Genomic DNA, 15335 nt, shown 5'->3' with positions numbered 1-15335 from the left:
CTGGAATCAAGGTCCTGGCTGAGCTATATTTCTTCTGAGGGAATCGAGGGGGGAAATCTATCTTGCCTTTTCCCAGAATGCCTTGGTTTATGGCTGTATACCTTCAGTCTCTACCTGCATCTTCCCACCATCTTCTCTCCTACGTGACTTACCTTCTGTCTCTTATCAGGACCATTAAAATAGGATGTTGTGCTCACTGGGCGAACCCAAGAGGAGCCCATCCGCAGACTGCTAACTTAAATCTATTGGCAAAGACGCTTTTTCGAATAAGGTTCCGGATTCCAGGGGTTAGGACAGGACATTTTTGGGTGGCAGGGGTGGGGGCCACGATGACAGCCACGGAAAATAACATTTACTGAGCACTCACTTTGTTCCCAGCAGCACATTCAAGTGTCCACGCATCCTCATGACTTCCGCTGACACTTGCTAAGACACGGGCCATTTAATCCTAAGGCCTTCTACTGCCTGTTGGTCTTGACATGCCCCTTTAATTCTTAAGAAATACACTTTCGTTTTGAAGAACATGGATGACAAATAAGGGGCTTCCTTGGCAGTTCATCTGGTCTACCAGGTTATCCTCAACTGGCCAGGCTCCCGCTGTTCATAGGGACTCGTGCACGTTTCCCTTTGCTTGCCTACAAGAGGGTAAGGACCCGCTCTGGGCTAGCTCCTTCTTTATTTTGTCTCAGTGTTGAGGAATTATATTTTTAAGGACGAGCTGCTTTATTTTTAACTTCTGGCTATTTTAAGCATTCGCTTTATTTTTGGACGGTACAGTAAGCGCGGCTTCCTGCAGCCTCCGTTTGACTTAAGGCTTTCGCTCGTAGCCGCGGTGGAGGTGAGCTGCAAGGATTCTGGTCCGCCAGAGACAGAAGTTTCTGCCCTTGGTAGCTGTAGGGCAAGCCTGGATACGGCTCTCCCTCGGAAACAGTTGGCGAGGACATAAATAGGAAGGCGCCTGGCGTCTTTCAGCTTATGTGCATTAACATTTTTCCTTCCAAGTAGGTTATATTAATCTTCTGCAGGGAGGCCTAGAAGGGAATGCTTTGTTTCTCCAGCTTCCCCAAAAGAATCTGAGAACTGGCAGAGCCAACAACCCCTTTTAAGAGCAGAAGATCTACCCCTTTGAACACACACACACGCACGCACACACCTGTTCCTTCAGCTGCCACTTAGAGAGCGTGGTCTTGGAACAAACTTGAGCCGATGGATGTGCACACAAATAGAGAAGCCTGGATCTTGGTTTCAAATTAGATGGATGGAGAACGAAATCCCCACAGACCCTCATGGAGGACTGATTCCGGGTGGGGTCCAGTGCCTTCGCCAGCTGTTGTCATGGGCAGCTCACTGTCCCTCCTTCCCGGATAGTCCTCAGCTTGAGTCAAGGACCTGTCATCTTTATAAACTACCCCAGACACTTTCTGAAGGGGTCGTTGGTGTTGTTGGCAAGACAGAGGGGAGTGACTGTTGCCTGGGCCTTAGGGCGATGGGCTTGGGGAGCGTGGGCCCGTGGAGTGCCAAAGCAGAGCCCACGAGAGAGGGCGGGCTTTGGCTTCTTTCACATTCAAGCAGAGGCCAGTCCTTGCATTTGGCTTCTGTTCTATTCATCGCGTGTTTCTGGAGTTTCTGCTACGTGCAGAGCTCTGTGCCAGACAATATGAGGAACAAGAGGGGGAAGGCCCCTAACGTCCCACTTCTTAGGGAAATGGAAGGAATTAGTAGGTGTCCAAATGCTATTTAAGGTTTGAGACAATATTATGGGCATGAGAATGGCAGAGGGCAGTGTGACGTATCGGCTAAGTTTGGAATTAGCTGACCTCAAAATTGGAAAATTGGTGGTATGATGGGGAGCTGCTGCTTTTTAAAGTCCCAGCGGCAAGTGCTGGGTGTTACGAGTGTCGCAAAGTAGGTGCTTACAAGGTTGAGCCAGATGATTCCTAAGATCCGTGTGTTTTTAAGACCCTTGATGCCCATGAGTGATTCTAGAAGATTCTCTCTGAGGCAAATCGAATACCGCCTCTAATAGCCTGCAAGCAGCTCAAGGGGACTAAACATTGTAGCTGTCATGGGATGCTACTGGAAAGCAGGAGAGCAAGATAGGGAAGGTGGGGGTGGGGCGGGGGAAAGAGGGAAATTATGATGATGGGAGGCACCTGCAGTCACCCAATGCCATGCTTGCCTGTGTCTTGCAGGAAGCCTAATCCCCAAGACATGTTTAAGAGCCATAATGGATTGAAGTACACGGTTATGCTCCTGGGTGACCTCTGACTTACAGCCCTGCGCTATTGGTGGCAGTGAGAAATCCTCTGAAGTGGGGACATCCTAGGGGTGCTTGGGGGCCATTAGTCCCCCACCCTCTCCATCAAGAGCACTTCAATTTGGCTAGGGCAGATAGGTGTTTTCTCAGTCCGGTGTGAAGTGTTTTGCAAACACAGTTTCATGGCTCCACTTCCAGCCCTCTGTGGCCCATGAGTTTCTTGGGGTCATTGAAGAGCCACTCCAGGATAATCACATCTTCCCTGATGATGCAGGAGGCTATCCAGTCCTAATCCCCCTCCTTAGCACGGCCCTGGGCCCCAGGAAGCGCCCTGTCTCCTTAGAGCCTTATGTCCAAAATCAAATTCACTGCCATCCAGCCGACGCCCAGCGACCCTGTGGGACTGCTAGTCTGACTTTCAAGCCTGTTGTAGATAAAACACCTTCACGCACCCTGCACCAGTTTCTGCTTCCTGCTTAAGTGACTGGAGCAGGAGCAACATCAGCTTGGGCCTTAGGAAGTTTTGTTAAAGAAAGTCCCCTCCCTCCGTCTCTGACTTCCGGGCTCTTGATGGGCATACCGTTAAGGGCTAGTTTGACCTTGACCAGGGACCCTAGAGTGGCCAAGGACTCACCATCTGCTGTATAAACAGACCCTAGCTGACTGGTTACTGACCGAGTTTTCCATGTGCCCTCTTGCTTTTTTCTGCAGGAACTTCCATCAGCACTGAAATCCGCCTTATCTGGCCACCTGGAGACGGTGATTTTAGGCCTATTGAAAACACCTGCTCAGTATGACGCGTCCGAGCTGAAAGCTTCCATGAAGGTAAGTAAACACATGTGCGAGCTAATCTCTGTCAAGTCTGCCATTAATATCGGTGAATTACAGCTTTCGGGACGTAATTAGGTGATTTTCAGTTTTGTTGAATTCTCATTTGGCACCCATTATTACTATTTTTTAAAAAAACGAACTGAAGCTATAAGTCTTAGGATTTGTACCAAAAATATTGCAATTACTCCCCCCTCCACCCCCCTTAAATTGTAAAGACATTTCATGATGCGGAGAAGTCAGTTTCCAGCTGCCGCAGCTCAGCACCTGGGCAATTGGAATTCCATTTGGGAAAACGACTTCCTTGATTACACTTCCTCTTTAAAAAGAGAAGTTGCGATGTTAAGGCAAAAAGTAAAACTCATGGTTTTTGTTCCACGAAGCTGGTGAATCCTGCCCACGAGCTTGTGGCTCTTTCTTCTCGGCTGTGCCTCTCCTGGCTGTCGGTGCGTGGCCCGAGTGGCCCCTGTGCAGAACCCCCTCCGGATCATGTCAGATCAGGAAGGGCACTTGGGTACCTGCTCTCTACTCAGTGCACCGGGACACATGCTGGCTGTCTTTGAGCATTTTGCCTGGTAAAGTTATTCATGGACATGGAGCCTTACTTCGGGCAAGATCATCATCACCTTTAAACCCGCTATGCTGGAAGCTCCCTGCATTTCATGCCGATCTAAACCTCATCTCTGTGGTGCCAGTGCAAGGGATACAGCGCAATAGAAGCAAGGTTTATGCTACCTTCCAAAGGGGGAAAAGCGCCGGAAACGTTTTGCACAATCTGATACTGCCCTCTGCTGATAGGCCTGGGCATAGCTTCACAGTGGTGGGCAAGAGCCGCGTTCCTGAATCCTTCTAAGTCTGAGGACATTTTCTGGGATGCCACGGTCCCTGAATTATAAGGAGACCAAGCTGTCACCAGAGCTAATGCCACAGTTCTGTCATTGTCCCTTTTCCCAGGGAGGCACTGGAGAGCGAGGCAGCTCCACACACTGGGCATTTCCAGTGCCCTGACTTGAGAGCTGGGGCCTGCTGGGAGCTCTCTCTTCTTTCAGCTCCCAGCATAGCCACGCTTGGCTCAGCTTCCTCAAGTGACCCTGCCTGAGTCTCGGTGACAGGCTCCACCACAGAGAAGGTCCTGTTCAGAATGAGAAACTGTCAACAGCCCTTCATGATGCGGATGGATGAAGCTCACGCTCCTCAAGACTGACCCCTGGCAGCCCTTGAGCAGAGAGGAACTGCCCTGTGTTTTCACCATCAGCGCCTCAGATCAGCCATCTTCTTTTCATCAGGGAGCGACTGCGTGGTGGTTCGTGCGGCTTTGTGAGCAGCTGCTCCTGGGTCTTAGGGACCTGAAATGGATTTGTGTGCGCTGCCAGTCACTGTGGTCATCTACATCACTGGACCCAGTGCAAGGCGCTTTTAGTTGCTACATCTCTGACCTGGTGCCAGCTCTTCCATTAGCTATCCCTGCGGAGGACCCTGCTGAAATCCATCCAGCTTGGAGCGACATGAACCAGGCGACCCTTGAAAAAACAATCTGTCTTGGCTTCCGGCAATGTCATACTTGCCTTACGTACAATTGAAGTTGCCCCTGGGACAGGGATTGTGGGCTGCCTGGGGAAAGCTCAGCCCACCTTTTGGAAAAGATGCAGATCACCTAGATCACCTCAGAGCACAGAAACAAGACCACCCACAGCTCTCACATCTTACACTGACAGGTCCTTGATGGAAGGAGGCACACCGTAGCCCTGTGTGCGCTGCAGGGTCTGGCTAGAGCATGACTTTACGTTCCAGAGTTCTTATTAGACTACATTTCCATCAACCTTGAGATTGAAGAAAAATAAAAAAGCCCTTGAAGACATCTGATCGTCATTTTATAACGTGTATGATGAAGTGCAGTGTGGACCATTTGCTACCGAGTAATTTCCACTTTATCAGAACCTCTACCAATCATGATTTCAAACAAAACAAATCAAACTTCTGGAAGGAGAAACAGTGGCCCATTGATTCGATTAAGTATGAGCCCCTAATAAAATGTTTAAAAAAACCCAACATGACACAGCAAAAAAAAGAAAAATAATTCACTTGTATTTTTATGATGCTCTAAATAAAGATTTTTGAGGACAAAAAAAAAGAATAAAATTCAGAATGGGCCACTGACCCAAGGCATAGCGTATATTACACAAACCACCCTTTGAGGGCCACATGGACTCTTCATAGGCATAATTAATAGCTGCCACTCTTCTCTGATGGATCAGGAGGTTTCGTATTGTATGAACACCTTATAATTGATTTACATTTCCAACAGTGGTAATTCTGCTTAGTTCAAAGTGCTCTTTCCCTATTCAGAAAGACAAGTATTAGAGGATCCCGATGATTAAATCTTGACTTTGATCACGAAGCCAGCTTTGAACTACATGTTTCCTCGAGTCTTTCATGCTATCTGGCCCACTCGCACGTGTGTACATTAAATTTGAATACATCGCCCATTAATTCTTACTCCTTGACGGAGAGAGAGTGGTGGCGCAGGTTTGTTTGGCGCATTCTTCTTGCCGTTGGCGTGCCTGAACTGCCTTCAGAGTGCGTAATGATCAAGCAGAGTGTAAGCTCAAGACTGAACATTTTAGCATTCACCCAACTTTACATTTCAAAGGCGTGGAAGCTAAAATTTTTATTTTCATCGACACCTTTCCCTGATTAAAAAAAGAAAGACGTGTTCTAATGATGCCGCTGCAAAAGACCGCATGGAAATTCGATGCTCGTTCGTTCTCATTGAGAAGGGTTGTTGAATGGAGAAAGTCATTTCCCATCTTTGAAGGTGAAAATAAAATAAATGAGTGACCATTGCCGAAGAGGGAAAATCGGAAGAGGAAAACGTTCTACCACTTCTGTCCCTTCCCATTTACTTAAAAAGAAAATTCGGAGTTCAAACATGCCATCTCTACCGTTTTTTCACTCTGGCCACGGTTTCTAAGAAAGAGGACATGGATGACTTTCAGCTGAGAGAGATGATGGAGCTTCAGATAGTTTGTGGGAAGTGGACGGCAGTGATCATGGAATTTTCCTACTCATTGTTTGAGGCCTTACTCCCCTGCACGCCCCCCACCCCCAGTACCGATTTCTTAGTGGGAATGTCCAAACGGGGATGCGAATGGACCCTATCTGGGAGTCAGTCCAGAGTCTAGGAGTATCTGGGAGTGCAAGGTGTAGGGTCAGGGCTCAGAGGGCCTGGCCCTGCTGACTGCCCTGGGGCCTGATCCACAGGGGCTGGGCACTGATGAAGACTCCCTCATCGAGATCATCTGCTCAAGGACCAACCAGGAGCTGCAGGAAATCAACAGAGTCTACAAAGAGAGTAAGTAGCCTGTCCCTGTAACTAACCACCTCGGCCCGGTTTCTGGGAACCGCCGTGGCGGCCTGGACGAGGGCTTGGGAAAGGACGCCTTGATGTTTGCCTAGTAGGGGTGTTGCTGTGATTCTTCCTCATGGTGACCCTGTGTGTGTGGTGGAGTGGAATGGCCCCGTCCAGCTTCCTGTTTTGTTTTTTTAAAATTATTTTTTTATATATTTTTTCTTTTTTTCGGCTTCCTGTTTTTGCTGTGAAATGTGCAGGAGCCGAGTGAAGAGTAGAGGACCATGCACCTTGAGGTTAGCAGTTGGAAACCTCCAGCTATCCCGAGAGCGAAGGATGTGCTCTGTGCTCTGTAAAGATGTTGCGGCCACAGGGGCCGTTCTATGCTGCCCGATAGGGTCTCTGAGGGTTGGAATCGTCTTCATGGAAGTGATTTTTTGGGGGTTTGGCTCTCCAGTGGAGCCCCTGACTGGGTTCAGCCGCCAACCTTTCAGAGAGTGGTTCTGAGGTTAAGAGCAGAAATACCTCCATCCTGACTCCCCAGGGGACACTTGGCACGATCTGGCTCCTTCTTCTTCTTCACCTTACTGCCAGGATTTCAATCACATTCTTCCTAAGAGTAGACAGGGAGGAATGGAGAGGGGGGAGAAATGGCCTTTTTGAAAGGGTTTGTGGGGAAAGCTTGAAAATCGTGCATAGATTTCATTTATTAACTTCTGCTCAGCCACAGAGGCTCCCCACTCTGTACTGTGGAACACTGAGAAGAGGTGGGTGAGCCCACGTGCCGTGAGCAGTATGGGGACTATGGGTAGATGCATGAGTGTTGCTACTAGGCGTCATCCTGGATGCTATTTTAACTCATAAAACACAAATTCATTCAAGAGCCCGATTTCTTTCTTTCCAGTCCATTTGCCATGGCACATGGCTTCAGTCAGCCCAGAGTCAAGGCATGAGTGTGTGCGAATATGTGTGTGCAAAGCCCTGTAGTTTTTTTTAAATGTTAAAAATAGTCATAGTCGTAGTCAAAAAGGTTGGCAACCAGTGATTTGGCCATAAATGAGGCCGTTATCAAAGGTGAGGTTGAGGATCCTTGGTTTAATGCAGCGCCATCTGTTCCTGGAAATGACATGGACTCATTTTATGAAGGCACAAGTCGTTCTAGAGAAGGCTCCGTGGGCCCTGCTGGGCTGGCACAGCCCCTCTGCTTGTCAGAGTCTCCGTGCCAGGCAAAGTCACGGGGCTGGGTAGGCAGTTGGCTGCGCAGGCAGGAAGCATACAGCGAGGTGTGCTGTCTTCCCAGTGTACAAGACTGACCTGGAGAAGGACATCGTCTCCGACACATCCGGCGACTTCCGCAAGCTGATGGTCGCCCTCGCCAAGGTTGGTCCTCGGTTTACCCCTTTGTTCTCGCTTCCTCCCCAGGCAAGTCGCAGACCCACTCGTAGCTGACAGTGGGCTGACTGGGTCCTCCCGCGCCTGCTTCAGACAGGCAACTAACTGCATTTCCGACAGCGGTACGCCCGTCACTACAGGCCTGTCATTTTGCAATAATGGGATTTCTTATCCTGCAAAGACTCAAGGAGGAGTGGACTTTGCGGCTGGGGGAGGCATAGGCAGCCCGCAAGTCCTGGTCTGGACTTAGGTGGCAGTCCTCACAGCGTGGCTTAGGGAAGGTCACAGGGGACCTGGTGCAAAGGGACACTCTTTGTCTCTCACCCCTGCTCTCCTCTTTCGAGCGGATAAGCTCCTGCTGGCCTTGTCCAGAGGTGGGGACCATCTCCGGCCCGGTGGCTCTTGTTCTTGCCCGGAGGCAACGGGTTGAGTGTCACTCACAGTGACTGTCTGTGACAGAGACCTCAGTGTCAGGATTTCTGACACTGGCATCTTTGCAGGAGCCAGTGCCCCTGTCTCTTTCCCATGGAGAAGTCCCATGGGTTGAATCCATCGACCATTCCAACAGCGGCCAGCCAGTCACTTTCCAGCCACCAGGGCACCTTACGATCCTGAAGAGAAAGAGGAATTCTCTCCAGGAACTCTGATGACCAGGGATGACGGGAGGCCACTCACATCTCCACAGCACAACCACGCCCACACTGCCCCCCTTGTTCTCACCTTGGCATCTGTGCACACGCCCACCCTGCCTGGGCGCCGCAATCCCAAGATCTTGTAAAAATTCCGTCCCATCAAATCTACGCTGTCAATTGTGTATAAAGGTTCCCTGTACCCCTACCCTCCTACCTCGATTGTCCTCTCCGGGTGTCCCCACGGCTTGCCTGCTGCCCCATCTGGGTGGCCCTCACCTGTGAGCATGCTCTGCCTCCACCTGTGCGGTGCCCCTCTCGCCGTAAGCTGTCTCTCTTTGCCTCCTCCTCTTCACTAGCCCCGCTTGGCACGTCCTGCACAGAGCAGCTAGCCCCTCACTTCCCACGTCACACAAAGACTTCCCCCCGCCTTTCCTAGCACAAAGATGGTGGTGTGGCTTTACCATTTGCTGTTTCTCCGTCTCATTGGAAGAAGCCAAGTACCATTAGCCCTTAGGAGGAGTGGATCATCTAAGGTGCTTGTTAGGCTAGAACTGGATCAAGGAGGGGTTGGTGTTAGTGAGAACCCACCCCCACCTACCCACTTCACTGTGTCAGCTATATGACCCTCCCTAGGTCTTGCCTAAGCCGCAAAGTAAAGAAACAAACATACACACAAAACACTGCACACTCACAAGCCCAGTTAAGGGGCATTTCTTCAGGAAGTTCAATAAGGGCTGACATTGTTCATTTTAATTGTACAAAGAAATGCCTTTGGTGACATTTTCCTTTCTCATCCCCCCTGCAGGGTAGGAGAGCAGAGGACGGCTCTGTCATTGATTATGAACTGATTGACCAGGATGCCCGGGTAAGTGTCCAGCTTCCTGGTTTTCCACCAATCTCTGCAGAGCCTGCATTTCCTTCCCTCTCAATGGCTAACGGGTAACCCCCAGCCTCGTGGTTTAAAGCTGTGAACCTTTGGTGTCTGTGGGTCAGGTGTTTGGGAGGAGCCTATCCCGTGGGTTGCTGGCTCCGAGGCGTCTCCTGGGAGGTCCCAGATGAAGTGCTAGGGAGGCTGCAGTCACAGAAGACTTGACTGGGTCAGGAGGATCCACCCCCAGGGTGGCCCATGCACGTAACTGTGGACTCACTGCCATCGGGTCACTGCTGACCCATAGCGACCCTGGAGGACAGGTAGAACTGCCCCTGTGGGTCTCTGAGACCGTAACAACTTGGGGGAGAAGAACACCTCCTCCTTCAGGCAACCTTCATGCCCCCCACAGGAGCCTCTCTGTGGAGGGCCCTGGCAGCAGGCTTTCCCCAGAGCAAGTCACCCCAGAGAAACCACAGGGAGGAGGCCACAGGGTCTCTTCTGAACAGATCCTAACAGTCACCCTGGGTTGGTTAGCAGAACGGCCACTCGGCACTCCGGCACGTTCTGTGTGTCAGCTAGGAGGAAGTCTACCCCAGTTTCGGCCTGTGCCTAAGGCAGGCTGCCGTGGTCAGCCAGACTGCTGGACCTCAGTGCTACAGGGTGGGCCGCATTTGCAGGGAGAGCATTCGTGTCCCTGTGGCATTTTGAAGGGATGTGCTTGGTTGTTGAGGGGGACTTTTTTTTAATGGTCTTGCTCTGGGTCCTGTGGTTGACTTCCCTGGTTGGCTCTGCTCCTAGGATCTGTACGACGCTGGCGTTAAGAGGAAAGGAACCGACGTTCCCAAGTGGATCAACATCATGACTGAGCGGAGCGTGTGCCACCTGCAGAAAGGTAGGAGCTGGTCAGACCAGGGCCTTCTGGAGCACGCGTCACTCGGCCCACTGCCCCCTGCCCGTGGGCTCACCTAGTTCATGGACTCTCCCATCCCATTTCGGATCTTCCTGTCCCCCCAATATTCTTCTATGTTGCTTGCCCCTTCTTGCTTGAGGACCGTTTTATCTTACCATCTCTGTGGAAGTCGCAACTGTCCTGGGTGTTGAATGCTGTTCCCCATGCCTTCCAGATAGAATGGGCTCCCCTGGGGCTGGAGATGGGGGGGTGGATGGCCAGCTTATGGAGGCTGGGCAGTGCCATGCAAGAGAGGGTGTGTGTGTGTGTGTGTAAGCTGTCCCAGGGCACACCAGCATAGTGCCTGTCTGGCCGACCCTGGTGACCCTGAACTTCCTAGCCCAGCATAGAGTCGTCCTCTTGTCTTGACAGTGGTACACAGCGGCGGGTCACCATCTGCCATTCGGCTTCTCTTGTTTCCTCCTAGTGTTCGAGAGGTACAAGAGCTACAGCCCCTACGACATGCTGGAGAGCATCAAGAAGGAAGTGAAGGGAGACTTGGAAAACGCTTTCCTGAACCTGGGTAAGGAGCCGCAGCTCTGAGGGAATGGCGCCGGCCCGGAGAACTGAGTGGCCTGCGGTTAACCAAGCCAACGTGCATGGTGGCTAGCTACTGGGGGTAGCTTCGAAAGCGTCCCCACGGGAAGCGGACAGCACGGAAGTGAAGGAGGGCTTACATCTGTAGCCTGGAGAGTCGCCGGGGGGAACGAGCAGAGAGTAGAGCGAGCTCTGTCGATGATACTCTTGTGACCTTTGGGGTTCCCGCAGCCCTCGATCGTCCCTTGATTTTTGGGGTCCCTTGGTTTAAAACCACCAGCGAGGGCAGTTAGGTGACCCTGAGCCTCTTCCATCTTGTCACCCATTTCTGTTCTGTCCGATTATTTACGTTTGTTGCCCTGAAGACAGAAGTCAGCTGTGTTGGTCTGGGTACTTTAGAGAAACAAATCCACAGAAACGCATGTATAAGGGAGAGTTTTATATAAAGGTTAAGTGCACATCATGAAAACATCCCAACCTAGTGCTGCCCAAGCCCACAAGTCCAACATTAACCCAGATGTCCGACACCAATCCACAAAGTCCTCCTCCATCTCACAAAACACACGCAGTGATGCCGACTGCAGGAGGTAAGCCGAATCAGTGAATGTGTGAGCATCTCAGCGCTGGCAGAGGTCTCCACATGGCTGCTCCAGCACCCAGGGCAGCATCGGGGTAGGTCCATGTGGCTTCTCCTCAGGGATGTCTTGCAGGAAGTGAGCCTTGCCAGCTGAGGCAGGGAACTGGCTAAGGCAGCTGCACCCTGGTCCGACCATCACAAAGCAAAAGACTGGAGAACTAGAAAGGCGAGGCTCACTGAGCCATTTATCCCTCCGCCCTTCAATTAACTCCATGTGTGTTTATCGGCCAGGTTGGCACCATAAACTAACTACCACATCAGCCCTGCTGATGGCAGCAAGCACCAGCTTCTCCTCTGACCCTGTTCCTTCTATCCACAGTCCAGTGTGTCCAGAACAAGCCCCTGTACTTTGCTGACCGACTGTACGACTCCATGAAGGTAAGGGCTGCTGCCTGAGAAGCCAGTGTTTCTGCACCAGCCATCCCTCCACTTGTGGTCCAAGCCAAGTCTCCTGTGGCGGTTTGGAAAGTACCGAGGAAGGGCCCTGCTGTTGGCTGCAGGAGCCCACTAGTCAGTTGTGTCTGTCTGCCAGCTGAGAAAACCACAAGTCCACCCGTGCCACACAGCCCCTGGAACACACGCTCGTGTGCATGTCGAAGATGACATGCAAGGGAGAAAGTGCTGGTTTGTAATTGCACCAGCCTCTTTGGAAGTCTTCCCAGGGATTCCATCCTAGGCTCCCCAGAGTAAGGCAAGCAAGGCAGATGGAGTGCAGGAGGAAACCGCCATGCAATAGATGGGGGAATCCTGGTTAAGTGCTCAGCTGCTCAGCTGCTAAGTGAAAGGTTGTTGGTTCGAGCTTACATGGTGGTTCTGCAGGGGACAGGCATGGTGGTGGCTCGTTCAAGGATTCTAGCCAAGAAGATGTTAGGGAGCGGTTCAGCTCTGTCACACGGGGTTGCTATGAGTCGAAATGGACTTGGCAGCAAACAGCAAGAGCCGGCAGTAGACTTGGCACTACTTACTTTACATGAGGGGGGGGGGTCCCATCGCCCAAGACCTATCAGGCTGATATCGCCCCCCACCTTTATCGGTGAAGCGGCTTGCCTGCAGCAATCCCCTGCTTGCTTGGGGTTCGATAGCCAGATTTGAACCTAGGTCGCTCTGACTCAGTCTGTGGCTCTGGCTGTAAACCCAGAGGTCCTTCCTGCTCTTGCTGCTCAGAGTGGCAACCACACCCAAACGCCCCCTCACTGCCATCCAGTCAAGGAGTCAATGCTCATTCACCGGGACCCTGGGGCAGGGCAGACCCATCCCTGTGGGTTTCTGAGACAGTAACTCTTTCTCCTGCAGAGTAGCAGGTCATTTAGAATGGCTGACCTTTTGGTTAGCAGCCCAACTTGTGACCACCACCCCGCCTCAGAACTCCCCCAGAGTGGCAGAGCACCCCGAGAAACACTGTGCTGGCATGTCTTCTGTTTGCTCTTAGAATCGGGAGAAGCATGAGACTCCCATGCAGCCAGCGCATGGGACAGGGCGCCCCGAGAAAGAACATCCTTGAACCGAAACTGCAGCAGTAGCCGCTCACTGTGTGTTTATTGAATGCGTTATTGTGCATATTTCATCTTTGTGTGCTGAGGATTCTAATGTGCTCATGTTTCTTAAGGCAATAGTTTCAGTGTGATCTTTGCCATCTCTTGGAAGGCCACACAGCAACTAGATCAGGGCCATCTGCCAGAAAACACAGGGCCGGTTCTTTTATTCTGTGAGTTGTAATTTGGAACATCAACTTGACTTTCAGGGCAAGGGGACCCGTGATAAGGTCCTGATTAGGATCATGGTCTCCCGCAGTGAAGTGGACATGTTGAAAATCAGATCTGAGTTCAAGAGAAAGTACGGCAAATCCCTGTACTACTTCATCCAGGTATGTCCTGTGGGCCAGGCGCTGCTGTCCCGAAGCCCTGGGGTCCCTGGGCAGGTGGCCTGTGACGGTGACAACGGCTTGGCAATGGCCTTCTTTCTAATTCCCTGGGGAAGTGATGATGCAAGGGATTGATTTTTTTTGGGGGGGGGGGCGGGGAAATCCCGTAGGATTGGTCCTAGAATTTATACAGAACCAGGCACATCTTTTCTATTTTCCACGTCTGTTATTCCACATGGAGCAGATGGTGAACTCACAAGCCGGGCTGATAGCCCCAGGAAACTTCCAAGCTCAAGGCCGCTTTACATTTTATTATTTCCAGTTGTTAGACGGTCACCTGTGAAAGGCTGGCCCACGTTTAGTCCCCCAGTCTCAGCTCATGCATCTCTCCCTCCACGTTAAGTCTTGGGCCATTCCAGGAGGATGGAATGGCCATGTATAATGAGCAATGACAGTCCAGTTCTGCTTGGGTGCCTCTGTGCACAGTTCCCCAGAGCTGGCAATTTCCCTTTAGATCAGACCCTGGCACTTCCAAAGGCGTCTCAGTGGTTGCTGAGAAATTAGAGGTGGTTGGACATGTGTGGGTATGTTCAGGTATATGTGTGGGTATGTTCAGGTATATATGTGGGTATGTTCAGGTATATGTTTGGGTATGTTCAGGCAGATGCTTAAGGTTTAGGGACTAGTCAGACTCTTGGAAATTGCTTCGTCACCAGCTCATTTGGCCTTAAGAATCTACTTGCTAACAGCATGGTGGCCGCAAAGAGCCCTGCCCCGTCGAGACGGGCGAGGGTGAGGGAGGGCACTGGAAGGCCTCTGCGGGATGTCGGGTAGATTCTCTCGTTCTAACCTGAGAACACCAACCTGCATCCTCCGTACCTCCTGTTCTCCCCAGCTTTGCGGTGAGAGTGATGCCCATCTCCCGATGCCCTTCCCTGACCACCCTCCCCAGAGGGTTGGTGACAATGGCTTGAGTGGTCCTGCCTGCCTTGGAGCCTCCATGGGCCTGCAGTCCTGAGCCGCCTTCCCTTGGCTGTCGGGTGGGAATGACTCTGCTCCAGACTGGCCCATCTCCTCTGTGCAATGGTGGAGTTTAAGTCTTTTCTCCTGATCGCTCACTCTTTCGTTGTCTCTTTTTCTCCTGGGCCATTTGCAGCAAGATACCAAGGGCGACTACCAGAAAGCGCTGCTGTACCTGTGTGGCGGGGATGACTGAAGGCCCCAGAAGGTGCTCCCACCACCTCCAGCTAACAGTTTTAGGAACCGCGCTTGCGACTAATGCCCCAAGCCCGTCCCTGTGACGTCAGCAGTGCCCCAGCACCCCTGCTTATTCTAGTGGCCCGGCTTTCCCAGCTTCTCTCTCATTTCAGCCGAAGAAATGAACATTCCAAGGAGTTGGAAGTGAATTCTATGATGTGAAACGCTCTGCCTGTTGTGTACTGTGTCATAAACAGATCAATAAACTGCATTTGGATGTCACAACCAACTAACTTGGTCGGCGTGGGTTCCAATTTAAATGGCCCGAAAATGAAACTTGTTTGAGGGTGGCACGGATGGATTAGAGGGTGTAGGACAGGGCGGGTCCTAGAGCAGCGGTTCTCAACCTGTGGGTCGCGACCCCTTTAGGGGTCGAACGACCCTTTCACAGGGGTCGCCTGATTCATAACAGTAGCAAAATGACAGTGATGAAGTAGCAATGAAAATAATTTTTTGGGGGGTTACCACAACATGAGGAACTGTATTAAAGAGTCGCGGCATTAGGAAGGTTGCGAACAACTGTCCTGCAGGAAGAAATCTCCAGGAAACCAGGCTGTCCAATACAGCAGCCACTACCCAGAAGGGGCAGTTTACAATGGGAACATGAGTGCCTCGTTGTACTGCCCACAGCTCAGAGGCTCGGTGTCCCTGTGGGTTTGCAGCCAGCGCGTTGGCACACTGAAAACATGTCTATCACCATGGCGAGCTCCACTGGGCAGCACAGTGTGTCCAAGGGGTAATGGTAGGAGGAGCCTTGGTGGCACA

General features: G+C 51.4%; 1 protein-coding gene across 1 annotated transcript in view; it reads left to right on the top strand.

Moving 5' to 3' along the window:
- The window catches only part of ANXA2 (annexin A2), a 29789-nt gene extending 14990 nt beyond the window's left edge, over positions 1-14799 (top strand). Inside the window, exons 4-12 of the mRNA XM_075532380.1 lie at positions 2969-3082; positions 6347-6437; positions 7735-7814; positions 9264-9323; positions 10128-10221; positions 10706-10801; positions 11772-11830; positions 13194-13316; positions 14470-14799. Of these exons, the coding sequence (XP_075388495.1) occupies positions 2969-3082; positions 6347-6437; positions 7735-7814; positions 9264-9323; positions 10128-10221; positions 10706-10801; positions 11772-11830; positions 13194-13316; positions 14470-14529 (777 nt within the window). The 3' untranslated portion in view covers positions 14530-14799. The remainder of the gene's footprint in view (positions 1-2968; positions 3083-6346; positions 6438-7734; positions 7815-9263; positions 9324-10127; positions 10222-10705; positions 10802-11771; positions 11831-13193; positions 13317-14469) is intronic.
- The last annotated feature ends 536 nt before the right edge of the window (positions 14800-15335 follow it).

Source organism: Tenrec ecaudatus, chromosome 14 (assembly GCF_050624435.1).
Source record: "Tenrec ecaudatus isolate mTenEca1 chromosome 14, mTenEca1.hap1, whole genome shotgun sequence".
NCBI lineage: Eukaryota > Metazoa > Chordata > Mammalia > Afrosoricida > Tenrecidae > Tenrec > Tenrec ecaudatus.
Note: the sequence above shows the minus strand (reverse complement) of the source record. Positions and strands in the feature narration are given on the sequence as shown.